Source organism: Cryptotermes secundus, unplaced genomic scaffold (genome assembly GCF_002891405.2).
Source record: "Cryptotermes secundus unplaced genomic scaffold, Csec_1.0 scaffold168, whole genome shotgun sequence".
Taxonomy (NCBI): Eukaryota; Metazoa; Arthropoda; class Insecta; order Blattodea; family Kalotermitidae; genus Cryptotermes; species Cryptotermes secundus.
The window spans coordinates 377,212-395,669 of NW_019721760.1; the positions used below are offsets into that span (position 1 = coordinate 377,212).

At 35.2% G+C, this 18,458-nt stretch overlaps 1 protein-coding gene across 2 annotated transcripts in view; it reads left to right on the plus strand.

The window, feature by feature from the left end:
- Positions 1–18,458, plus strand: part of LOC111875626 (voltage-dependent calcium channel type A subunit alpha-1) — a 500,175-nt gene that overhangs the window by 321,019 nt on the left and 160,698 nt on the right. For both annotated transcript variants that reach the window (XM_023872012.2, XM_033755887.1), the window contains exons 5-12: positions 5,234–5,373; positions 11,147–11,250; positions 12,495–12,650; positions 13,344–13,567; positions 14,063–14,166; positions 15,684–15,799; positions 16,388–16,447; positions 17,637–17,738. In XM_023872012.2, the coding sequence (XP_023727780.1) occupies positions 5,234–5,373; positions 11,147–11,250; positions 12,495–12,650; positions 13,344–13,567; positions 14,063–14,166; positions 15,684–15,799; positions 16,388–16,447; positions 17,637–17,738 (1,006 nt within the window). The remainder of the gene's footprint in view (positions 1–5,233; positions 5,374–11,146; positions 11,251–12,494; positions 12,651–13,343; positions 13,568–14,062; positions 14,167–15,683; positions 15,800–16,387; positions 16,448–17,636; positions 17,739–18,458) is intronic.

The following is an 18,458-nucleotide window of genomic DNA, read 5'->3' on the forward strand; positions in this document are numbered from 1 at the left end:
CACTTGCTGTTTGTGTAACGAAAACGTCGCCATTTTAAGTATCAAAAACACTCCTCACACTCGCCGCTACCACTAGAGTTCTGTGTGCCATAGAGTTCTGCCATCTCTGTCACGCATTCACAAAGAGTGCACACGTATTTTAAACAAAACCGCATGTGTCTATCTGCTCCCAGTCCTGAGAAAAAAAAATCGGAGACCTTAGAACTTGAACGCCCCTCGTAATACAGTCATTCGACACTTTAAGTCATAACAGCTGAAAGCGTCGATAAAAATTCAGAATAAATAATTAAATAAATAAGTAAAAGTAAAAAGTAAAGGTATCCCTGTAACAGGCCGTGGAGGCCCATAGGGTTGTGAGATGTTTAGGTTCTCGCATTTTCTAGACAAACGGCTCATAGATGGCGGCAAGGTTGTCAGCCTTACGCGCCGACCGCGCTTTACCCCCAAGAATATTCCTGGTACTCTATTTTGTTAGAGGCTGAGTCGACCCCAGGGCCATAGTGCGACTGGAAGGATTAGGTCAATTGAAAAAATCCAATGACCTCATCGGGACTTGAACCCACGACCTTCCGGCTTGTAGCATAGCGCCCCAACCAACTACTTTGCCGCGTGCCCCCTTTAAATAAATAAGACATTCATTAAAATGTAAATATATTGCTTAAACGCTAAACATATAAGGTATGGCTTATCACACTGAAATAGATATTTTTTCTTTGTATTTCGTTAAATATTCACCATAGAGAAAAATGTTTCACGTTGAAGTTACAAGCCTCAGTGAAATCTATAATTACCTCAAATTGTTTCGAAAAAAGAGCTGATTTGGAGGAGGTCGAAGAAGTTTGGCTTGAGCTTCGTGTTACATGTATATTTTAATGAGAGGAACAGAAATTAAATTTATAGTGTAGTGTCTCAGTACTCAACTAAAGGAGAAACAACTGTACAAAAACACAGATCCTTAACGAATCATATAAAAAAGAGGGAAACAACGCTACCAGGACCCCAGAGGACGGCAAGTAACACCCCGATCTCCCGTTTTTACAAAAGAGGCACGGATACACAAACCTCAGTGGTTAAAGTTTTTAATTATTAAGAATATTAATTATATATTATTAGCTTAAACACATTTAAACTTTAATATTTAAAATTTTTCTACGAAATTTTAAGCATATGTATTACGATGTACATAATGAGAGTTCCTAAACATGTTGTATATTGCCTTCTGAAGATGGTCACAACTGATCGAAACATGTAAAGGCACTATATAAACAAATATGTACTAAGTCACACTGGACGGTATTGTCAAATTATTTTATAATAATGAACTAGTGTGACGGACCATAATGAATAAAGTTAAACTCATTTATAAAGATTTTCAATTTAGACCTCCATTGCCAAATTTTATTAAAATCCATCCAGAAGTTCCGAAACTAATTTGCAGCAGAACAGCGATCCAAGATTATATAGGACGTCATTTCGCACATATGCCTTCGTAATTTCAACGCATATTCCATTACAATTTCATTTGTTTTGATTTTTTAATATATTTTTTGTCGTTTCATTGCATTACTTTTAAATATTGAGCTCCCTAGTGAAAATGGCTCTGAATTGTCATTTAAATTAAAATTCACCCCACACTGCTTCTAATCACAGCTTTCCGGGGGTATACTTTTAATAATTAATGCAATTATTCAGTAAATATCTTAAGCCCTCTTTATGAATATAAACTGCAATATTATTTTAATCCGAGGAATTCCGGCTACTAGCATGGTTCGTGATTGACGTTAAGTATAGATCTCTTGTAAGACGTTGAAGACATTAATTATAAATCAGCAGAGGCGACAAATAATGGCAGTGTATTTGATTGGATCTTGGATGCACAAATGACTCAACAATAAATGAACTAAATTGTGTGATACACCATCGCAGATTACAGTGGAAAATAGGTTTGAGGCACTTGGGTCGTTCACTCCTGCCCCGTTACCGAAATAAGCCGCAGATTTAACAAGAGATATAAGGAGAAATGTTCCACAAAAGCGACAAAGTGCTGCAGCCACTCTCATACGTATAAAACAGTTGGGAGGACGCAGTTTTTAAGGTGTCGCCTTTCCCGAATCATGGCATCTTTTTGTACCTTGAACAGATTTGAATACCATACGCAACAGGATACTGAGCAAGTCAGCTCAAACGGTAAAGCTTCTGACATGTTTGGGAGGTACCTGGTTTGAATCTCAGCCGGAACGACGATCCTGAGATTTATTTTCTCCAGTCCCTCCAGTAAAATGCCGACATAATAATTTGAAACTGGCCAACATCGCTTTCTTCCACATTCATTCCAAATTAGTATTCACTGATCATCCTACAATTCGGCGCTATATAGTCCCAGATACTGACTCCGTGGCCTGTAGTCCTCAAGCAAACTATACCGACCGAGCGACCCTTGTTTTCGGCGAAGTTAGTGCCAACTTCATCGGATAGGTGGTGTCGCGTGGTCAGCGCAACGCATCACCACGGCCGTTAATCTCGATTTTCTAGACTGGAGCCGCCATATCCTCAGTTATCCTCACGAGGCTGAGTGGACCCCGTTCCAGACCCACTGTTTCTCAGAAGATCTGGTAGAGCCGGAAATCGAACCCGGGACCTCTGGATCTGTAGCTAGAAACTCTGACCACTAGACTACAGAGGCGGTCACAATACTGATAGCGTCGTTAAATAAACTACTGATAATTTCACGACAAGGAACTTAGAGATTTCTACATATCTGCCAATACCACGAAGGCACTGAAATATATTCTGTGATGGGCTGGGCATGTGGCTAGGACCGAGAGACAAGGGGTTCAGAGAGAATAATTTTGGTGGCCCGAAGTATCTTGGAAAATGGGCTTTGGAAGAAGGAGAAGATGGTGCGAGATAAAATGAAGATGAATCCCAGGGAGATCGCTTGTGAGAGAAGGTGGACTTAACTGGTTCGTGATATGTTCAATGTTTGGCTCTGGCATTAGCCGTGTTGGACCTCTGGGTTTTGCTGCTAGAGGGTTGGTTAAATGTGAAGACTGATCTTAAGTAAACAGGTCGTGAGGAGGGTTAGGGTGCTGAGATTGGCTCAGCTTCGTGCCCAGTGCTGAGTTTTGATATTTTTTTTATTGCTAGTGGGGTGGAACTAAGTCCCTTGTACTGCGGCCACTTCTGGCCCTTTGTACCAGCCCCAGATGATAGGTGGGAGTGATTGTGGAGCAATTGGTGGAATGAAGATTGGCAGGGGAAACCGAAGTACTCGGAGAGAACCTGCCCCAGCACCACTTTATCCACCAGAAATCCAATTTGACCAGATCCGGGATCGAACCCGGGCTGCCGCAGTGGGAAGTCAGCGACTAACCGCTTGAGCTATGGCGCGGCCCGAGCTTTGATATTAGTAATGAGAATATTCTGCTGCCAGAATGTTAGTTAATTCTCATTTCCTGAGTATATTTATTTTAATCTTGTTAAGAATACAGTAAATAGAAAACATTTCAAAGAGAACTTATTTACCTTAATGGAAAATGTTTTCATTTTGTGCGCAATTTTAGTACAATGAGTTGCTTTTAATTAAATTAATAATATTCTTTCATATATTCAAACATCCGACAGTTAACACTACTATAAGCTCATCTGTCGTAATGAGCAAACATTAGATTCACATTCATCTGTTCACTACTACATGATGGTACTTGCTTAAACAGGCAAGAAGCCAAAGGCTAGTGGATGAAAAAACAGTCATTAGTCAGTTCGCTGTCATTACGGACTATGACCGAAGACTAAATATATACAAATTGTTTAATATTAAAAAAAAATAAAACCCAAATTTTGTTTTTAATTGACCTACTATGAACTCAGCAAATATTTTCTTTCGGTTTTCTCTTAATTGCAATTTCCTTTCGTCGTCGTCCTCCTCCACCCACCTGCTAGTATATTCCGGGGGTAATTTCGAAGCACTCCTAATAATCACCTTCCTTTGGTTATCATGAAAACCGTATTTCGGGGAAAGTATGTTGGATATACAATATCGTTAATTTTTCTCTACAACCTTTGTTCGAAACATATTGTTTCCGACAGATATATAGCGAGTCATGTGCAGAAATGTGTGTGGGTCTTTGCGTAAAGTGGTAATTAAACTTGTCAGATTTCAATTAAAATTAAAATTTCTTACGATTTTTTTTTTGTAAAATTCCCAAATATCAAATTTTATTAAAATCCGTCCAACAGATCTCAAGTTGTTTCATGGGTACTGAGAATGGATGGACTACGCGAAAATAACAGGCACTCCACAGGGTTACGAACGCTCCTAAAAATAAAATGCTGTCTTTATGAGAAAGATCCATTTATCGTGACAAAGCTTAGAACTACCGTCATTCAAATGGTAGGTAAAATAAAGGAAAATTCTTTTGAAGTTCACAGCCCGTTTTTCGTAGAATGTGGTCTGGACAGCTCATTCATTGAAGAAGCTGGCTGCTAGACGGCCGAAGTTTGATTCCCGGCAGAGTATAATTTTTATTTTTACCACACCACCCAGATGGTCTCTCCAATGGACATCGGGGTCTCTTTCCCTATGCTAAAGTGACTGAAACGTTAAGCTGCTTATTAACCTTCATCGGGGGCCGACAGTGAGAATGAGTGGAGATTTACCTGAACTTTTTCACAAGTCTTCATGCCATATCACTATAAGCAGAACTGTACTCTACCGTGAAATTTAATGCAGTTTTAGAGACTAAAGAAGGAAGTTCATCATTAGGTAGTATTGGTACTTATAAAATAATGGAGCAAACAACATTATTGGTAAGATACTGCCATATTTGTTACCCGATGTCATATAATCTCAATACTGAAAGCTTCATTAATAACCTACTTGCACTACACATACACATTTTTCGTATTGATTTTTTGACTGATTGTGTTTTTATTCCCTTCGAGCACTAAAATTTTGTTTGCCAGGAGCAACCTGTTACCCACCTCTCTCGTAATGGAACCCAAAGATTCAACACTGCCAATAACAAAGGCAACAATTGGCTATGATTCTTGGTCAGTTCCATCCATCTCCAATCTTCAAATCTAGTTCTCTAAGGTCTTGTTTCTCATGCTGAAAACATATTTCATTCTGTAAATATTACAGCTGTTTCCAAGTATTCTCTGTGACTGATACTTAATTTCTCTATATTTATGTGTATTGGATACCTAAGGGATTATTTTTCTTATATTTCAGGAAACAACAGAGGTCTATTTCCTCGGTATTTTCTGTGTAGAAGCGTCCCTAAAGATCTTAGCACTAGGTTTTGTACTTCATCCTAGATCGTATCTACGCAACATTTGGAATATGATGGATTTTGTTGTAGTTGTCACAGGGTGAGTAACTGTTCACAAAAAATCACTGTTAGCTTTCTCTTTAATTTGATCTAATACTTATTCATTCCTTTATCTTTAATTCATTACATCATAATGATTGAGAGATTCAGACTTTTTAAACTCTCTTGAAATTTTATTCTGTGTTTGAGCTTTTAAAACTACACTTTCTCTAAGTGTAATAATATTCGTTTTGAAATTACTGCTTATGTAGTATAATTCAGAAGCATTATAAATGTTTCATTCTAAACCTAGATGTGTTATTCGAGTCCCTGATATTATCGTTGCTTGTATTATAACATATATCAAGCATTTGTTCAGCATTTAATATGAGAATTGAATTCATTCTCGTTCTGTTATAATTTTATATGTCAGATATAGAAATAATATGTGTATATTTAGGTCCATGACATTATTCTTCGAGTCAAATGTGGATTTGGATTTGCGGATGCTTCGTTCTTTCCGTGTATTGAGACCGCTGAAATTGGTTTCAAGAATCCCAAGTAAGTTGGTAGCAGCTTCAGTGAGCGCACCAACTCAACATCAGTCTCTTTCCCCTCTAGACCTAGTCAGATGTTGCCGTATTATCATTATTATTATCATGTTGTTGCGTTTATCATTGGAATGAACCCTATCACTTATATTTTATGTGTTTTACTTAACTTAGGTGCAGTCCACAAAGCTAGATGGAGTATTTAATTATCCATAATATTTGTATTTTTGTCTTAGACATAGACTTGGCGTATAGATGTTGATGACAAGGACCTTCCATAAATATTGTTTCATAAAATTTTAAATTTACTTCATGCTGTAGAAAAAGGATAATTTTTTGCATAAATTGTGTACATCTGTGACTTTCATATTGATGTTCACCGAAAGTGAATTTCAGATGTCATCCATTTTACAAAAAATGTTAAATTTTATTAATATATATCCCTATAACTTAATGCTGAAAGCAGCACTACGTTTTGGCACAATAATGAAATCAGTTAAATTGTAATTGTTAAATTAATCTTGTACAGAAATTTATTAGGTACCATAGTATGCAACTGAGAATAAATTCACTTGCAGGAATAGCTGTAATCTATATATTGGTTCTAGTATTCCAAAACAGAAAGTTCTGTGATTAAGTGTGCATATTTCTTTATCTATAATTTATTTGTCTATAAAGAATGGTGATGTAAAAACAACATTTATGGACTCCTGTTTCTACTTCCAGTTTTACAAGATTGTCATGTCACTTTGCAGTGATGCTGTCTGCGTAGTGTGTCCCTGTCAGCTCTAGCCTACTGTTGACATTTAACTCAGTACTGGCTAGTGATTGTATGAGTTGTTGTGGCTGCTGTATGGAGAGAATGGTTGTTGACATTGATATTAACTTTTAACTTTGTTTACTAGTATGTGGAGGGGGCTGTTCAATATCAACATGTTCAGGATTTTCAGTCTGGATGACTTTCAGATTAAATAAAATTATTAAATTTCATTTGGATCCCGCTACAGAAATATACCTCCCTCCTGAAGCATAACAATTTTGCTTATTACTGCAAGAATTTCTAGCAGATGTAATATAAAAACGATTATATGAGGTTCAAAATACTTATCCATCAAATGCCAATTTCTGGAATTCAGAGATTAAAAATTTTGAGATTTGTACAGGTTTTTGAAATATTGGATAAACTGTGTGTTACTTCACACTCTCTTTAACGAAACTGGGTATTCAGACATCTTTTAGAGGTTTATTATTACACGTGTGTAACAGTTACCACAATGAAAACTGCATCATGGCCATTGATTTTTAGATCATTAAAGGATAGGAGATGATTGTTTGCATTTGTTTTTATTTCCAAAATATAAATTATAATTTTGATGTCCTCTCCCATGTGTCATTAAGGAAATTGTAATTTGTTTTTATTCAATTTGGAAGAGTCTCGAATTTGTGAATTGCTAATACAAAGGGTTTTGCATTGGATTAGGCATGTCTGTACATGAATTATATTTTAAAATTTAAATGGGGAAGATCTGGGTTTAACTGAATTTTGATTAATTCTCAATAACAAGACTGGATAATTAGATTATACTTATTTTTAAAATTCTTAAAAAGAATCCCAATTGTTAATTTTCTTACATTTGACTTGAAAATTCTGGTATATCCTGTATGTTACAAGTTATAGGCACCTTTTAAAATATTCACAATTTTTTAAAAGCATGTAGATATTTTAAGGAGAAATGAAAGGATAATTGGTAAATAGCTTTCGGGCTGAAGGGTGTGAAAGGCACTAAAATCAAAAGTACCTTCCTATTTATGGAGTCAGAATATCATGTGCTTCACAGACTAAGGTAGATCCGATGGAGAGCAGGCTGGTCTTCTAGACAAGGAGATAAACAACCTGTCCTTTGAATTTCATAAAAGAAAGTCCAATACATTCATACTAACAAAAATTGCACAGAGTTTATATAAAGACTGTTCAATTTCAAGAAAGTAAATGAGGTAGACAGAAAAGAGCAGTATCATATTAAAATCTTAAAAAGGTTCACAGCATTGGAAAGGCAATATATAATTATAATTGAACATTTGGAAACCATCAGAGAGAATAACAAAATTTCAGCCAAAGAGGGTCTACGTTATTATGAATTGAAGAAGAATAAGCTGTAATTTGATGAAGGATGCTCAAAATTATGAGATTAAGGGAAACAAGTCAAATTGCAATAGTTACAGTATCTAAGCAAATTTAGGGAGGATAATCTGAACAATATAAGATGTGAAACCAGCAGGCATTTCAGAAAAGAAAAAAAGAGGGAATATCTGAAAGACAAAATTAATGAGCTTACAACAAACAGTAAGAACAAGAACATTAGAGACCTGTATAAAGGGATGGATGACTATAAGAAGGGTTACCAACCTAGAAGTAAATTAGTGAATGATGAGAATGGTGATCTGCTTGCAGATTCCCACAACATTTTGAATAGGTGGAAGAACTACTTCTCTCAGTTAGTGAATGTACATAGGGTCAGTGATATCAGGCAGATAGAAATACATATAGCTGAGCTGTTAGTACCTGATCCTAGTCCTTCTGATGTTCAATCTGCTGTTGCAAAGTTGGAAGTTATAAATCATCAGGTAGTGATCAAATTTTGGCAGAACCTATTCAAGCAGGAGGTGAAATATCATGGTCTGAGATCCATAAACTCATTAATACTATTCAGAGTAAGGAAAAATTTCCTGATCAGTAGAAGGAGTCTAGTATTGTAAAAGTTCAAAAGAAGGGTGATAAAATCGACTGAAGTAATTATCATGGGATATCACTGCTATTAACTTCACACAAAATTTTGTCCAATATTCTTCTCTCAAAGTTAAGTCCATATATAGATGAAATTATTGGGAATCATCAGCGTGGGTTTCAACATAACAGATCAACTACTGATCAGATCTTGTCCATTTGTCAGATATTGGAGAAAGGAATAGGAGTACAATGAGACAGTACATCCGTTATTCATAGACGTCAAGAAAACCTATGATTCATTCGAGAGGGAAGTATTGTACAGTATTCTGATCAAGTTTGGGGTAATCATGAATCTATTTTGGCTGATTGAAATGTATTTAAACGAAAAGTATGGTAAAGTCCATATAGGTAAATATTTAACTAATAATTTTCCTCACCAGAATGGTCGAAAACAAAGAGATGCTTTATCACCACTGTTTTTCAACTTTGCTTTAGAACAGGCATGTCCAACTTCAAACAGGTTGTGATCGACTCTTTAGTGTCCAAACTGCCAGTGATCTACCACCCCCTCCTATCGTTGTACCTCGCTTTAAGCAAAAATATTGGTAAAAATAACATGACATGTGATGTTTGTTGTAAAAGCAACATACTTGTATATTGAAATCACAGACTACTTTCCCTTCAAAATCTGAATATAATCATATTATATTACAAGTGAATTTACACACTTTTCACACATAATGTCCTTATAAGCCTATGAGATCGACCAGAAATCATCCCGTGATCAACGCGCTGGGCATGCCTTCTTTAGAACATGCCTTTAGTAAGGTCCTTGAAAACCAGGTTGGACTGAAATTAAGTGGGACACATCAGCTGTTGGTCCATGCTGATGATGTGAATCTACAGTGTGATAATATAGGTTCATTCATTCATCTGTAATCTGTCAGACGAAACACAAACATGCATATCATATATAGGACTAATTTCAGGTTTTTTCCATTTCATATATTGGAATTTTAAAAATATCCATTAAATCTGTTGCCACCTGCTTGTTCTATAAAAATGTAGTTATTAAATAATCTATTAACAGACTACTACTACTACATTATATATATATATAAATTCTCCCATATCGGTGTTGCATTCACCTCTGCCTACATGTAACCAGCAAAGATTTACCCATTGTTCTGTTTTACTGAAGTAATATATACCCTGGATTTGTGAAGATAGAGATGGCAGCAAGTATCAGTTTGAATAACATATGCTATTACAGATACCTAGAATAGTGATGAACATAATTAACATTGTATCAAACCATTTAATATTGAATAGCTTCCCTACTGAATCTATGGCCTGGCATTCATTCTCATGAAAATCGCTCAATACCGACCCAGATTTGATTTCCAGGCCAGTTTTCTCATTTTAGTCTTAGCTAGATGCCTGCCTGCTCATAGCACATTCAATGCAAATATTTGTTATCCATAAATAACCAGGCCATAAGATTGTTGTAAGTTAATGTTTTAGACAAATCTATAGAGTAATGATTAATTATTATTTTAATTTTCCTCTTTCCAGGAATTGCATATTTACATTGGTATTGGTCAGCGGCATGTGAGCAGCTTTTAGTGTACTCCATATTGCAACACTGTTGCTCTCTGCTAGTTTAGTCAGTTAGTGTTTAGTAGTAGTGTGTTTGATTGGTAATATTTGTAACCTGCAGTCCTTTGTGATCAAATCTGCTCGCCCATGAAAATCATACTTTATATTTCACTTTTTAAACTCTTTGAAATGTAAATTTTGTCATAAATTTAGCTTATTCGTACAAGTTGAATTCAATATATTTTTTAACTAGATTTTTAAATTCTAAAATCAAAGTTGAGTATTTTTAGCATACATAAAACACAAGTAAATTTTACCATATACAAACTGAAGTTTCCTTTCTCTTTCATGTTTGTCAGTTCTGTAATTAAAATCTATCAGTATGGCGAGGTGTTAGATTTTCTCTATTTCATAAGTGACATTTTTCTAATTAAAATAGGACCTTACCATAGCTCAGGCAATTAGTTGCTGGCTTTGCACTATGGTGGCATGACCCAAGTTTGATTCCAGACCAACTAAATTTGTGTTGGAGAAAGTGGCACTGGGACAGGATTTCTCTGAGTACTTTGGTTTCTTCTGCCATTTCTCATTCTGCCAGCTGCTGTCAGCTATAACTAAAATATGTATGTGCTATATCTAACATTAAATATTTGTCAATGCTAATAAATCTTATTTATCTACTTGGTGCTGGTTATGATAGCACAGTATGACATGCTTTTATTACCTTAAATGGTTTAACAGCTTTGACCACAAGTTTGCAAATTTTAGGTATGGAGTTGGCAGCTATGAATGGAGTATTAGTGCTAACTCTTTTAACAGTAGCTTATATTTGCCTAGTTTTGTCTAGTTTAGTAATAGGTCTAGTCTAGTTGAGACCTAGATCTAATGTATCCATGTATTAGTTCTTAGTATCAGTAGCAGTTTGTGGTAGTGATAGGAAGTAATTGCTTCCACAGGTTCATTACACAGTTCCCTTATAATGAAGATATGGACATGGACCTCCGTACTCTCAGAGCCATTCGGGTACTCAGACCCCTCAAACTGGTGTCAGGAATACCCAGTAAGTAACCATTCATATCATGTGACATGGGTCCATTTGAAAGTATCACGAGCATCCCCAGGACCAGAGTACTTTGCCATTCATCTGACATTGCAGACATTTTGTTAACATTGTTATTTGGAATTTGAAACCATGAAATTTATATACTCTGTAGTGTTCTTATTTTCTTAACCTCCATGATTCCAAGAAAATAAATTATTTAGTTTTTCATGTGACACTGTCAGTAATGGCCACATGTTCTACCTGCACAATTACATTCCTAGGTGGAACTGAAATTGAGAAAAGAACGTTTGCAAGTTTGGGAGTTTTATTGACTTTAATTGCTGGTTTTAAAGTTCCTGTTAGTTTTTACATAACATTCTTAATTATTATTCTTACTTCATCAGAAACTGTCTAATCAGTCCATATTGGATATTACTACTATAAACAGATGAAAATCTGTTACTTTGATGTCACTTTTTAAGAATTAGTTCATACATCAAATATATACTAGTGAGTCACACCTGTAGTCACAAAGTAGCAGACTTTTAACTAAAAAGTTTCAAATTACTATGGGCTCTATCTGCTAGGATCAAAGAAAAATTTTCTTTTGTCTTAAAATTAGGGAATTCTATGTGAAAAGAGAAATGGTTCATATTCTTAAATTGATTAACAAATCAAGCTTTAATTTCCATGAAAATTGTTAAATTACTTTCTTAAAGTTATGCTTTCATTTTGTGTTTGGAGACATGCGGCTACCATTTTTTCAGAACCACATTAAAAATTGCATGATTCTTGTTAAGAAACTGAGACTAGCTCACATCACTCATTTGAAAGAAGATGATCTAGTGACTGCTATCTGCTTACAAAATAGATTAGATATATTAATTTCTGTGTGCATGATTGAGTGGCATATGATTCCTTAGGAACCCAAATAAGAACCTCATACACAGTTTTGTAATTCTGATTAATACTGAGTATGCAATTTGATGCTGGGGTTTGAATGCAGGTGTTTTTATGTATATCTTGATATATAGTTCCCAGATTGTTATTGGTTATATTTTGGAAGCACTGAAATGTAAATGAAATGAGAGTTGTTTATTTCCCCATTAATGCATTTATAACAGATATCAAAACAAAAATAGAATAAAATAAAATTTCATTACAAATTTGTGGTATTTGGAAAGCAACAACCATACAACTCTACATTTCATCATGTCATATGCATGGTATCTGTGTGATAGTGTTATATGTTTGATGTGCAGGCCTGCAGGTGGTGCTCAAGTCCATCATCAAGGCAATGGCACCGCTGCTTCAAATTGGGCTGCTGGTGCTGTTTGCAATTGTCATATTTGCTATTATTGGACTCGAGTTCTACTCAGGTGCTCTGCACAAAACATGCTATAGTGTCGAGAATCTGGGTAAGTGACTGACTACTTATTGCTTATTTGTGTGATAATACAGGTAGGATATTTGACAGAGAAGTGCAAGTTTGTTGTCTTGCCAACAGCTAACCTAACAAGCTGCAGCCTTGTCAAGAGTACCTTACTAACCTATTTAAGATTTCAATTGAAACCTTAATTCTGTTTTCTTGTCCAAGATGTTTTTAATCATTAGAAATGTTTAGCCTATTGAAATATTTCTTTAAAATGTTGATATGATGAATATTTAATGGAACATAGGAGAAAATTTATTCTGACATCTAGTTTTGGATTTTTGTCTGCAGTAAATGAAATTCAAGGGTAATGATATATGCAATACAACTAACTCATTCTGAAAATTTGTGAACACCAAATTTCAGTACTTCTTTCCTCATGTGTTTAATTTCTAAATAAAGAAATATATATATATTTTGGTACATTCATAAGCATACACGATAAAATCTCAATAAAATTTCTTTACATGTTATAGTCACTAGTATTGTGTTTCTCCACTTGTATCATATTCATGTAAACAGTTTGAAGGAAATATATATTTTCTGAATGTTATATGCAGGCTTGTTCTAATTTCTGATATGAGAAATGCCAGCCTGTTAAGCATCCTAAAAATGTAAAAATTGCTTTACTATATCTGTTCAGTGGTTTGTGGTACATACCATAGTACTGTACTTTCAGATGAGATTGTAAAAGAAGGTGAAATGGCAACACCATGTAATACACATGACAAAGATGATGACGCCCCTGCTGGCAGCTATGTATGTGATGCCAATATTTCCATCTGCCACGAGGGTTGGGAGGGGCCTAACTATGGAATCACCTCATTTGATAATATTGGTTTTGCCATGCTCACCGTATTCCAGTGCATCACTATGGAAGGCTGGACCGCCATCTTGTACTGGGTAAGTTTCCAAGATTTTTCATTTTGAGAGTTCTCACAGTGCTAATATAAGTTATGGTTCAGTTGTCTAAGTGTCATATGATGTATGTATCATATGACAAATTCCATGCAAGTACTGAAGAGATGCAAATTTGTCATAACACTCAGTTTCAATATTTTGAGTTGAGAACCTTGGCCATGCTTAGATATACTCGTATGTCTATTAAATTCTATTAGAAATTATTCTCATGCAGATCCAAAGACAGTATGATAATCTTCTGAGCATAATTAAGTTGTGTCAAATGTTTTGTTCATTTTTTAAGAAAATCATAATAAATAATGTCATTCTAATAAGTAATGTGCTCGGTCTCAAAAGGTGTTATTGATATTGTATTTAGCAACATGCAGTACAGCTGCATAATTTGTAATGCTGTATTACAGTGTTTCATTGCATTTCAGAATAGAGTTGTTCAGAATCAGGTACAGTGATCATGTAATGCAAATTCATATTTTGCAGACAAACGATGCACTGGGCAGCGGTTTCAATTGGATCTATTTTGTGCCCCTCATTGTTCTGGGTTCTTTCTTCATGCTCAACTTAGTTCTTGGTGTTCTTAGTGGGTGAGTAATATCTGTTTGTATTTGTTTTTTAAAAATATGAAGACATTTAAAAATTTAGATTCTGAAAAGTGTTTAAAAGATTAACTATTAGCAAATCTGGATATGTCTTTATGTTTTCATTTCTTAAGCTTTGAACCCATGGAATTTCTATTATTTTGGTAATTGGGAAGGAATTGATGATTTTAATAAAAGTATGAACAAACTATATGGATGTATTCCAGTGAGTTTTCCAATGAGAGGGCTCGTGTAGAACGTCGAGCCAATTTTTATCGTGCCCGTACAAAGCAACAGTTCTCAGAGGCCTTGAGTGCCTATCTTGAATGGATTACGCAAGCAGGTAGTACCTTGAAAATGTTATGAAACTTGAGACAGTATCATATGCAGGCATATGTTGCTATAAATTACATTTGGACTTACTAGATACTGCTATGCTGTAATAATATGACCTGCTAATGGTATTTGAATTGAAATCATTGTAGTTAGTACCCAGGTAACTGAAAATTAAAACTCACAATAGAAATGGTACATTTTATTACCCTCTGCCATATATTTCAGTTATAAGACCATGTTTTGACTGAAGGTTTTCTTCAGGTTATTTTCATATATGATTTTTTTTATGTTGTTACTGAATTGTTTAACTTTTTAGAAGTTCTATTTAGAGTAGAGAAGAAGGTTCTCATGACTTGTACCTATATAAATAACACATTTATTCACAAATAAATGTTTGGAAAATTTGTTAGGTATTGTTTTACATTAATGTGGGAAGCTGCAAAACGTTCTCAAGAATAGTATCAGCATAATGTTAAATTTGCTGTATTTTGCAGTTTAATAAACCTTTAGCTTATGGGCTTCATGACTGAATCATAGCAACAAAAAATTATTAAGAAGCAGTATACAGAAACCATTCAAATTTAAGAGATTGTCTGATTTGTTAAATAATGTGTGTACTGTATCTGGTAACTGACCAGTACAGCTAAGTCAGAACATATAGTTAAAAAGATCTGAAGTTGTTTTGGCAGTGGCTATGAAGATCATTGCCATCCAGGAATGTGAGGCTGTGCAACCTAATATATTCACCACTGTTTTGGAAGAATAATTCCAGGGCCATGGGGTCCCATTTATTTTACACCACTCCCATTGGTTAATCCTCAGCTCCATTCATTTTTCTCTCTGCCTTATATCACTGACCATTTTTCCTGCAGAAATTGTCAGCAATTAAAACTTATTTAAGTAAATAATACATACTATATCAGCAGTTTAGTGTAATATGCTGTAATTATTAAATATCTTGCTTTGTTGTAGTGGCATTGCTGGAGTAACCCTGTCTTGCCTTGTGTTGGAGCCCAGCAATTAATATTTCTGACCAATTCCATGTAATGCTTTTCATTCTCTACTAACAGTGACGCAAATGTAGAGCATATTTTTGAGATATCCTATATTTAGTTAGTACAATGTAAGAAATGTAAATATTACACTTGTACTGTAGCCCCTTGCTTTGCACCCATTCCTTTTACTAGAGAATTTGCCAAGGAGAGAGAAAAGGTGGAGAATAGACAGACGTTCCTCAAGCTGCGACGGCAGCAGCAGTTGGAACGCGAGCTCAATGGCTATGTGGAATGGATCTGTAAGGCAGGTCAGTTTGTCTCTTTGAGGCTGTAACTTTGTATCAAGAAATAATTTAAATTAGTTACTTGTCTATTTATATTTGTCTTTTTATTGGATATAGTTGTAAAGTGACATGTGATCGAATCATATCTAATTGGCTTTCTAAAACTTTCAAGCCCCTGCAGTGTGTTGTCTTTTCTTGAAAGAAAGGTTTTGCATTTAGGTGTTCTGTGCATAGTCTGTAATGTGATGTTCTATTTTATGGTAATATTTGATTTTGGTATAAAGAACTTTTATGAATAATGTAAACATATGTGTTATTACTTTGTTGCAAACAATTCAGTTACCATGCTTGAGGGAAATGAACTTTTGATCTAGAAACCTAATAAAAGAAAAGGTCAGATGAAAGATTGCTATAAAAATGAGAGAATAAATTAAATTATTCTTAATTATGATGCTGAAGTTTATGTTGTAATATGTCTGAAGAGAGGTAGGTTGTTACTGTGGTGATAAATTTTCAGTTTGTTTAACAGCATGGAATTAATGAGTCTTATCAGAATCTCTGCTTGGTTCTGTTTGTTATTCTTCTTGATGCAAATTGTGGTCCCTGTTTCAGAGGAAGTGATCCTTGCTGAGGAAAGGACCACAGAAGAGGAGAAGATGCACATAATTGAAGGTGAGTGTGTATATGTTAAATTTAAATTCATGTTAATTATGATGTGTAAGTTATCCATGGCAGTGAAGATTTAGATCATGATTGATGTTTTGACTCTACATAATCTGGTAGATAGTTACCAATGAGCTGGAGAAACTTGCTGCCTCCATCTTCAGGGTAGAAGATGGCAGCAGGCGGTTCCCCTGAAACATAGGTAACCACCTATCAGACTTATGGTGTTCATAATCCAGAAGATTCCAATCTATGGACTGCTGTTAAAGGTGTCATTCGCAAGTGCTACTGCTTTAAAATCATGTTTAACCTCTAGTTATCACACTAAAGGTCATTCACCTCAATTTATGAAAGGATACTGAACCAGAACTAGACAGTATGTCGTTCTTTATGTGAGAATGTAGAGATGGGATGTGCAATTCTTAGCAAATAATTGTGAGGAACTCTGTGTCAGAAACTGGACTGATGTTGTCATCATTGCTGTTAGAGAGCATACCATTACTTTCCTAAGATATCACTTATACAGTTTCATTTAGGGATATGGTCTCCATAATTTAATGACATTTATTTAATTAGAAATGTTAGAAACCTTTTAAAGAAAATCACAATTTCGCATTTGGGCGCCTGGGTGAGAGGCGTATATTTTTGGAACTGGAATGTTCATGTGCACCAGGAACTAACCTGTTGTGGATAAAATCTTAAATATCAAATATGAGTGAAGTTCAAGCAGCCATTCAGGCTTTGGTGAGGAACACATATGTACTGTCTTAAATATAGACAGACTACATTCCCAAACAAATTTTCCATATTCAGATATGCTGAAAACATGTAAATCTGTCATAATCTAAAGATAATTTTTTCACAAGTACAATACTTTTTCTCACTTGTTTGAGAAATAAAACAGATGACAGGATGACACTCTTTAAGCTGTGATGTTGTACAGTTTGGCAGATAGGCACTGATATTTCATTCAATGATATGAGAACTTCAAACTGCACAAAGATGGCACATTTGCTTAATAAAATTCAGCGAGAAAGTGGTCAATATGGCGCATTTTCCATCATTGTGCCTACTTTTTCTAAATGTAATCCTCTTAGTATGAGTGCATAGTAGTTAGGATAACCTGTGTTTATGTCTTTGTGCAGATATTTCTAAGTAATTTTTTAACTTTGGAAATGCTATAATTTATTACTTTCAGCAAGGAGAAGAGCAGCAGCAAAAAGAAAAAAACTAAAAAATTTAGGAAAGAGTAAAAGTACTGATACAGAAGAAGAGGAGGGAGAGGAGGAGGATGAAGATGGTGAGTGAGAAGAAGGGATCTAAAAACTAGAGATAAACATAGTGTTTTCTTCCACTTGCACCAGCTGGCCTGTGCCTTGATGACAGTTCACAAGTAGTGCGGAATCACATGGTAAGTGCATTCTGAGAGGGAGAGGCAATTAGAGCTAGGTCCAGTATTCCAACCACTCAGCCTCCTGCTGTCTCAGGGAAGGAATCCAAGTTGACAGGTAAAGTTTCTTTATGACAGACAGAGTGCATTCATTTCTGCAAGAGCTTATCAATGCCTTAGACATACAAAGTGAAAGGCGAAAGTGAGCAGCATCTAAGTGATAAAATTATGTAGTTGATGGAAGAATGACACTTCTGCATTACAGGATACCAGGATATTTATGAAAATAAAATCCTGGCAATATTATGGTTACATATTTATGATATAACAGAGAGAGATACTATATTGAGTAACATTAGAATTCATAGGAATTCACATTAATTGTTGGTAGAAAATTCTTCAAAGATGCTGTGCTTAATACAGCTAACATTCACCATATCATAGATTTACTCACAATACCTCCAAAACTAGCTGGTGTAACAGTTATGCTCTAAACTTATACGAAGGGGGACCCAAAAATAACTGGAAACGACCTGTTGCGCGCGCATGCTTTGTAGTTACGAGTTATGCTGCTAGGTGGTGTTAGCTGGGGGTCTCCCGTGACTGTTAGTGAGCTGGCGTCAGTCTGAG